Source organism: Carassius carassius, chromosome 31 (assembly GCF_963082965.1).
Source record: "Carassius carassius chromosome 31, fCarCar2.1, whole genome shotgun sequence".
NCBI lineage: Eukaryota > Metazoa > Chordata > Actinopteri > Cypriniformes > Cyprinidae > Carassius > Carassius carassius.
The window spans coordinates 19724568-19734592 of NC_081785.1; the positions used below are offsets into that span (position 1 = coordinate 19724568).

General features: G+C 36.3%; 1 protein-coding gene across 1 annotated transcript; it reads right to left on the minus strand.

The window, feature by feature from the left end:
* Window positions 1-2160: 2160 nt before the first annotated feature.
* LOC132112117 (consortin-like) lies at window positions 2161-9758 on the minus strand. Its single transcript, XM_059519698.1, has 3 exons — window positions 9248-9758; window positions 6184-6214; window positions 2161-2606 (listed from the first exon to the last, which is right to left on the minus strand). Exons 1-3 carry the CDS (start codon window positions 9398-9400, stop codon window positions 2491-2493), a joined length of 300 nt encoding a protein of 99 aa, XP_059375681.1. The 5' UTR covers window positions 9401-9758; the 3' UTR covers window positions 2161-2490.
* Between the last annotated feature and the right edge of the window lie 267 nt (window positions 9759-10025).

Consider the following 10025-nt stretch of genomic DNA (forward strand, 5'->3'; position numbering starts at 1 on the left):
AACTCCAAATCTTCTGAAGGCAAACTATCATTTTGTGTGAGGAAGAGGCTGAAATTTAAGCTGCTGATAATGAAATCGCGACATCCGCTAGTTCTCCCTGGCACATTCATGTGAGTGCCACAAATAGTGATGTCTCATGCGGAAATGAATGGTTCTTCTGTCTGAGTCATATCTTCAGTGTCAGAGTCAAAAAAAGAAAAGAAAAAAGAAAAGCATGTCACACAGGTTTGGAATGACATGAAGGCAAGTAAATCATTATTTTTGGGGGGTGTGCTAACATATTAATCAATGAAATTAAATGCATTTTAACTCAAGACTAGTGTAATAAAATCAGCGAGAAACCTTTTCTGTGCAAAGTTATATAAGTATCCAACTCCAGTCATGTAAACTAGTATCAGTTTTGCACAATATGCAGAACAATGCCAGAAAGAGACCATTATGCAACTTTTCTTAACTATTTAGACTTCCATTTTAATGTCCAACATTTGACTGTAATTTTAACTGGAATCTGGATTATTCGTTATTAATCCCATAAACTGGTAGAGAGCAATATTCTGAATCCAATTAACATCTCAGAACTACACAGTAAAATAATGCAGAAGTATACTTTGTTTTTATGTTTACAATAATGAATGCGTATGCTGAGCATGATACAAATTTTGTCTTTAACACAGTATGTGTGCACTGTGAACAGAACAGAATTACACTTTTGACCACTTCATACTGCAAAAGCTGAAAGACGTGAGCATATGCATGTTTACATAGAAACTAGTGCATGCTTACGTAGAAAAACAATATGTTTCTGTGTGAACGGCCCCTAAGAACCACATTATGTATTCAAACCCAACTTTATTAAAAAGGGTCTACACATCTGTTGAATGCAGCAGACACCATATCACTATATATACAAAGAAATTCTCAGTTTATCTCATGTATCCCGAGGGCATGATGGGAACTGAACGAGGTTAGGGCCAGAGGGAGGAAATCAAAGCAGCATTCGCCCAAACCGCTGAATCAGGCAGCGTTTCCAGGACACTCAACAGCTCTTCAATGAGGTAATGTATAGGCTGGTCATATATCTCCCTAGCCTCCTGTATCTCTGCCCATGCTAGAGATATATGCTGTCTCATCAGCCTGCAGACAGCCAGAGGAATGGCAGACGGGCACCATGGGAGGAGATCGATGGGTCTCCTTCATCCATAAATACTGGGGCATCTCAAGGCAAATAAAGATGGACCTCTGTTAAATATATTACTGCTCTCCCACGGGACCTTGGGGACAGTTTTGTTGGGTCAGTTTTCAGTGTTTTGTGGAAGAAGACTTGAAGCCTTGCTATTTATTTGCTGCAAACTTGTGGTTAATCTGTGGCACATTTGTGCCAATGTTTGCAGGAAGTTTGCCACAGGGATATGTCACCTTTGCCAAGGAACTAAGGTTTGGAATGGACAGAGATGCTGATTTAATGAATTTTATCAAAAGTATGCTGGATACATTGCTATGCCAGTAAGTGACTAGGTGTCATCACTAATAATTTTGTGAAGTATTTAGTATTTGTATGCATAGGAGAACTGGCATACATATGCTAATAAAAAATCTTGCATTATTAACCACACATGCGCAAGTACATACATTTGTTCTTAGCCTTGTTCTAATGATAATGAATTTGGAGCATTACAGATGAGCCTGATGCAAGTATAATTTACGCTTTAATTAGTATAATTTCTACTATAATTTATATGCCCAAACCATCTCAATATCAGGGCTTTCTGCAAAACATTTTTGTCACTTTCATTACTTGTAGCAAACTACCAAATTGTTGTCCTCAAAACCATTTTAAACACAAAATACAGAGCTCTCATTAGCCAACTGTACAAACATGTATCTGATAATGATGCTTTCCTTATGCTTTCACTGTATATGATGACATTTATTTGTTATTTATTATTATTTTAAAGCTATTTTATGCAATTTGCATTGCCCTTTGAACTGAACGTTTACATTCCCTTCTAACTGGAATATCGCTTCAAATGGCAGAATACCCTATAAAGACCTAAAGTCCTATAAAGAAGGGTTCGATTGGAACGTACCTACTATCTTTATGAGTAAGCCATTGAATCATTCACTGAACCGATTTGTTCATAAACACAGACTCTTTCTGCAATGAAAGACCAGCACTGTCTACTTCGTTGACTTCGCTTTTGATTAGTTTGGAACTTTTTCACTGACGGAGGAAAATTACACAAAGTAACTGGAAATATTACTGTGTCTGTAATGTAAGTTACTCTCTATTAACTTCTTGTTTGTTGAACCACTGTATAAAGTAGATGTATAAAACACACTCTGAATCAAGCTGCTGTTCAGAATGTCTTGTTTGTGTGGTATCGCCTAAATACATTATTGTGCACAGCTATGATGAAAATGTCTAATATATTATGATGCATACTGACCAAAGAGTCACATGTCCACTCAACAGTGCCATAAAATAAGCATTTAAGTAAATCCATAAAAAGTGGACTTGCCTGTGCTAGACTGCAGCGAGGTGAGCTCGATCAATGCCACTTCGTAGAACATCTTCTCCGCCTGAATGAACTGCAGAGCTTTCCCATCTGATTTTATACGGGTGAAGGATTAGACATGCTTGTCATCAGGAATAATCTCTTGTTATGATCGCACACATCACCCAGTTACTCAAGCTCAGTGAAATCCTGATTCGTTCAGATGCTAGCCACACAAGACAATATAAAACACTAGTGTACACTGAACCATTAATGTATCACCTTAAAAAAACAGTCAAACACAAAATCACCATTCTAGCTCAAGGCCTGTGTGATATTTTGATTGGTTGGTGCTTGTGTCACATTTCTCTTTTTAGCTTTATAGAAAGACACAAAGCTTGTGGCCGTTCTATAAATAGTGACTAAAGAGTTCGTTCAGTGTTTTCAAAGGCATGCCATTACAATCTCAGTGTAAGAAGAAAATGTTTGCTCTTAACAAGTGTCATTATGTGAACCTGACCAGCAAGGAAAGAGTTCTTAAAATAGCCGTGAATGACCTAGATAATGGCAGGATTTGTTATTTGTACGTGCGGGAACTTGCTGATGTTTCTATTTTGGTATCATAAAGCACAGCTGGACCTCTTGTTAGAATGTGAAAAGTGACAAATATGCTTTAGCTACTAAATTTATCAAACAAATAAACAAACAAAAAAAGTATGGTTATATATGCTACCATTTGGTATAGAGTCAGATGTATTTATTTGATTTTATTATTTATATATTTTTGAAAGAAATGTATATATTAAAAGCAACAGTAAAGACATTCACATTTAGTCACTTAGCAGACGCTTTTATCCAAAGCGACTTATAAATGAGGAGAATAGAAGCAATCAAAAAACAACAGAAGAGCAATAATATCTAAGGGTTGTGACAAGTCTCAGTTAGTCTAACACAGTACATGTAGCAAGTTTATATATATATATATATATAATAAAAAGTAAACAAGTTGAAAGAATAGAAAAAGAATAGAGAACGCTAGTATTAGAGGGTTATTTTTTATAATAAATAAAAATAAAACAAGTAGAGGGCATGCTAGTTTTAGAGGGTCTTTAACAATAAAAATAAAAAAAGACATTCATAACGTTACAAAAGTTTTTTTATTTTAAATAAATGATGAACTGAATTTTTCAAAGAATCCTGAAATAAATTATCACGACTTCCACAAATGTTCAGTATGCACAACAACAAATTGCACAAATGTTTTCAACAAATTAAATATTAAATGATTCTTGAGCAGCAAATCAGCATATTAGAATGATTTCCGAAGGATCATGTGACACTGAAGACTGGAGAAATGATTCAGAAAATTCTGCTTTGCATCACAGAAATGAATTACACTTTAAAAATATATCAAAATAGAAAACAATTATTTTAAATAATAATATTTCAGAATATAGCTGTTTCTTTTAAAAAATGTTATATATATATATATATATATATGCACATACTGTACACACACACACATTTACTGATGAAAATGTGGCTTGTTATAGTCTATGCAAATATGTTGACATGCAGTTGCTAGGGTTTTCAGAGTTGTTTTTAGTGATTTCCTGTGTGGTTTCTAAAGTATTCTGTGTGATTGTTTAGTCTCTAATCATGGCTCTGTGAGATTTCACCCATTTTAAAAAGCGTAAATCACTTCGTAAAGTAGAAGCACACTGGTATCACTTATGCCAGTGCCACAAACTGAGCAGGATGAATGGCATACCTAACTTTAATACAATATGAAAAACAGTGATATTTTTATTTTGAGATGAACTACCTCTTTCATGTGTTTTACAGTATGTTATATAGAGTGTGATTGCGATGTTTGATCTGCTGTGCATCTCACTGTAAACAATGCTAAGTAACAGAATGATGCCCTTATTAATTTGATCTTTTCCACGAATGAGCAGCATATTCCCAGGTGTCCCAAGTACATTTTTAGATCCCAGCTGGCTGAGGAACATCTGAATTTGCTGGCTAACAGCATGAGGATCAGTTTGAAAGTGATAAATCTATTTGTGGTTCATGTGATGCTAACCCCTGAATTAGCTGTGGAGGACAGACCAGGAACTAATGTATTCTGCATTGATTTTGTAATCATTTTTGCTATTCAGTTAGCATTGCCTTTCGCTCCATCTGATTAAAAGCCTGTGTCCTAATGCTTCATATATATATATTATATATATCATTCTCTGTGTACAGTACAGTATGACTCAAAAGAGGTGAATACTAGGTGTGGCAACTCTAAGTTTATATCTGTCAATTATGCAGCTTCAAATCTCAGATATGCAGCACAGCAATTTTAAAGAGCAGCAACTAAAAGTAAGTTGTGGATGCTAGGAATACAGAGTGCTCTGACATTTTTCTTAATGCACTGCAATGGCAAAGCAGATATGTGCATTAATAATCACTAAACCAGGTCTGGTGCATTAGAGGAAATATGGATGCAGCACTTATATAACTGTCCTTCTGCTTGGCATGTATATTTCTTAGCATGACTATGGAAGAAATTTCTACATTTGTATTTCTCGTTGATCTTGCCGGCTCAGAAGTGTCAATCACAGTATGATCACAACCATTGTCAGAAAATGAGTACAGGATGAATGCTTTGTTCATTTCATCTTCTTCTTAAGCAAAGAGCTCAATCCATCATACATGTCACTGAACAGATATGACAGCCTGGTGTCATAAAATATAAATAATATGCTTTTAAGTGGGTTTTGAGAAATTACTGAGTTCACTGTTCTCTATATGAGTGCTTTGGAGGAAGAACATTCACTAGATTTACCACAATTTGCAGCATTAAATCTTTCTATTTACAGTTTGTTTACTTATTTAAGATTTCTCCTGCTCACCAAGGCTGCATTTATTGGATCAAAAATACAGTAAACACAACAATATTGTGAAATATTACTACAAAATGTTTTCAACGTCATGTATTTTAATTTTGTTTTTATAATATTTAACTTTTTTTTTAATAAAGCTGAATTTTTAAGTAGCAATCACTCCATCATAAACACAATCCATATTTTGCAGTATTTATATATATGTATATCTACATCAATTATTTCTGTTTTACGTAATTACACAGAGATCACCAAGTCCCACCACTATTTACTAGCAAACTGGTTAAGATCAGCGCAAATGTGTTAAAACCAATTCACATGCAATTGGAAAAGAGGTAATGAATGATCTTTGTTAATGACTTAGGTCATGTAAATGACCCGTCTGAGCTGAAACTGCTGGTCTTGAACCCATTTAAACTCTATGCTTTAGTAATTGAGAGGCCATGGGTTTAAGAGGGAATGTATGTCACGTAACACTAGCCTGCTGTTAACGACAGTCCATAGATGAATAGTGACAGTGGGGCTCGTGCTGGCTCTATGCAGGTTAATTAGCTGTGATGCTCTTTCAGCTGACATATAAGTGCCCACGAATCCTCTTAGGAAAAAGACCACACTCAAGAAGCTCCAGCTGAAAAAGCCCTGCGATAACACAACTACACAACTTCTTTGCACAGACAATATGAAATGTCAAACTGAAGTTTCACTACATGCATATTTGTGCAGATTAAAAGGATTTATTATTTTGTTCATTACACAATTTGGAGTGAAAGCTGATGCTTCACTGAAAAGGATACAATTCTTGACGTCAATGTAGAGTTCAGCAATCTGTATGGAGGAAAAAAAGAGAGAATGTTGTCTAAAAAAAATGCAAACCTGAAAGTGCTTCACAAAATAAAAGACAATCTCAAACAAATGTCATGGAGATAATGATTAATCACAAAAAAGGTAAATAAATTAAAGTAAAAAGGAAATAATACAAATTAAAAAAAGAAATAAATACCTAAAAAAAACTCAGGTGTTTCACAAAGATAAAACCTCATAAAACATGTTCAGGAAATTTAACCCCCCATAAAAAAAATAAAAATAAAAATATTTTAATTTTTAAAAGACCATTAGAATGGAAGATTTTTCATATCGACAGTATTTTTCTAATATATATATATATATATATATATATATATATATATATACATTTTTTCACATTACAATAATACATGTTTAAGCAATTAAGTAATGTAGAAATGTAGAATGTGCTTAAATATAACATGAAAATTATTGTACAATACAAAAAAAAAAAAGTTCCTAAAATTAAAATAATTGAAATATTAATTTTCTTTAAGCACAACATAGTTTTATTTTTCATTTTTTATTTGGGCTGAAATATGACCTATAGTAAACATGATTTTAACTGTGGTTGCTCACGCAGATTCACTCAAAAAGTAACATTCGGTTTCTTATAACTTTCAAATATGGAATGTTACAGTTAATGCTAGTAATAAATATTAGCAAATTCTAAATATGTTCTTTTATTTTATTTTGTAAGGTCAGGAGCAACTCTGTCTGGCCAATGTCATACCACACATTCCAGTACTGTTGTGTTAGAGCCACTGTTTATATTCTGGACACTGCCTGGGACCCTTGTGAATTTCTGAGAGTTTAAAGGGGTCATATGATGCGATTTAAATTTTTCCTTTCTCTTTGGAGTGTTACAAGCTCTTGGTGCATAAAGAAGATCTGTAAAGTTTCAAAGACTAAAGTTCCTTCATCAAATCCAGGGGTCGCGCGTTCTCAAGCCCACCAGTCGCCGCTCACTCAAGTCGAAGTTGAAATATCTTTAATGTCCCCAAGGGGCAATTTGGTTCACAACAAGTAGCCAACACATACACATTCGCACAAAACACATAAAACCATAAGGAATAGGTAAATAAAAACATAAATACACATGTACCTATAGTTTGTTGAGAAACCCAACAGCTAATGGTACAAATGATTTCAAATATCAGTTGGATCTGGCACGTTTTCGGGAAGGTATACCTCCTTCCTGATGGTAGGAGGCAAAATTCAGAGTGTAGTGGGTGAGTGATGTTAACCAAAATGGCCATTGCCCTCTGTGTAGCTCTGGCCTCATATATATGCTCAATGCTGTTAAGATCAATGCCAATTATTTTCCGACATATGCTTACATTTCTCCCCAATCTATTTTTGTTAGTTACGCTCAAATTGCCAAACCAGCAGATCATAGCAAAGGTTAAAATTGATTCAACAAAGGATGAATAAAAAGCTTTCAGAAGTGATCTATCAACATTAAACCCATTCAACTTTCTTAAGAAAAAAAGTCTCTGATTAGCTTTTTTACATATATAGTCTGTATTGGTGTCAAAATTCAATTTGTCATCTACAATGACACCCAAATACTTGTATTGGCTTACCACATCAACCGCTATGCCATCAATCAAAGTTGAAGCTGTGGTTGAAGGCTTACGGCGAAAGTCAATACACATATCTTTAGTTTTAGAGACGTTGAGGTGGAGATATGAGTCCTTGCACCATGAGATAAAATTGTCCAAAACTGGTCCATGACCCTCCTCGTGATCCTGCAGAAGACTAATTATCACAGTATCATCAGCATACTTAATGATATGCCTTGATTCAAACATACTCTGACAGTCATTGGTGTAGAGCACAAATAAAAGTGGTGACAAAACACACCCTTGAGGTGACCCCGTTGAACACATGAGGACCTTAGATAAAGTGTTGTTTACCCGGGTTTTCTGTGGCCTCAAGATTAAAAAATCCACCAGCCAGCAAATTGTACCAAAGTCAATATCAGGAAATTGCAAGAGTCCGTTCCTCAGTTCCAACTTTGCAAGGACAGTATGGCACTTCTGACTCACATCCTGCAAGTACGTTTTTTTATATTTAAAGAATGTCACTGATGATTCAAACACGAGTTTTGAGCAGCATAGAATAACGCTTGTTGTTTGTCGTTTCTCCAGACATGGTATTTTGTTTACGCAGTGCGATATGCAACGCATAAAAAGACGGTATAACTCATTATAATTAGTAATTATGTCCCCACTGGATGCAACAAATGCCCCGTTTATAATGTTTTTTTTTCTTGTCACTTCGGTTAGGGGGCACAACATTTCTGTCACACAAGGTATTCAGCCAATCACAAGGCACTGATAGCTGGCCAATCACCTCGCTGTTCAGAATGATGAGCTTTGTCAAAATCAAAGCATTTCAGAAAGGCAGGGCATAGAGGAGAAACAATAATATACATTATGTGGAAAATAATGTGTTTTTAACCTTAAAATGCATAAACAGATTGCATTACACCAAATACACAACATACTAATGTTCTTTTTAGCAACGCCATTTGACCCCTTTAACAGGGTAACCCAGGACGAGTAAGCAGGGCTGAGGGTTTTTATCTGATAGACTGTCACTGAATCGAGTCCATGATTAGACAAAAGTAGTGCACACATAAGAAAAAGAAACATCAGTGGACATAGGATAAACTGCTCTGATTATTCATGTAAACACATGATGGAAACCAAATGGTTATTGCAACACAGCGATAAACAAGCTTGCTTAGGACCATCTCAAGCATGTATCATGCTGTGCACAGGAAACCAAATGTGATTGTGAACACAGACTCTTTGCAAAGGTTGGTGTGCCATCAAAACATTAATCCACATGCGCAACCAAGAGAGAATGAGTGTTGCATGCATTACTTGTACATGCTGTCATTTAATCTACCTACTCAATTTGCATGTAAATGACCCTATCTTAAATGTAAAGCCAATTTGAATAGGTTAGATCCCATAATGCAGCGCTCGATCCTGCAGGGCTCACCTGATGCAGGCAGTTGGGAAGCGATTGGAAGCTCTGCATGTGCGTGAGTCCCAGCAGGCAGCTCAAAAAGCAGTGCAGAGCAGCTTGGGAGTCTCCCTCCTGCTGGAGCTGCCTGCCCAGTTCAAACAAACCCTCACGGCTCCCGTTCAGCATCCCGTGCTTGGGATGGCCCGCCAGAGAGACCTGCCTCGCGCGTTCAGGTGCCAGACAGCAGCTGCTGCACTTACTTCTCCCATCTGTGCTGCGGCACGAGCATTAAGAAACAGTCCGGAGGGATGGCGCGCTAGACACACAGTCGGGGGCAGAGGTATCGGTCACTGCGACCTCAAAACAGGAACAGAATACGGCTTCTACTGTCCGTCCTCCTACGATACGTAAGAGTAAAGAGCAGGAGGGTGCGTGGGAGGGATTGTGGAGACGGGACCGCGCATCGCGAAGAGCAGAGGAGGCAGTCAGGACTTGAGAGGATTTGGATTTGTCGGTTGAGTGACGTTTCCCGCGGCCAATTGTTTTACAGATGGTGGACTCTTTTTTTTCCAGGTTGGTCACTTCACACTGCAAGTGGTGACACTAAAGAGGACGTATTTACAGATGTTATTTTGGGAGATTAAAGGGATAGTAAAGCAAAAAAAAAAAAAAAAGATAAAAAACTTTATAAGTTAAAGTCCGATCATTGTTTATTCAGTGATGTCATCGTCCAACTTCAAGTTCAGTTCTCTATAGATAGTGTCAGTTTATTTCCAGAAATTGTATCCCCAACTTAGCAAGCCAAAGTTGT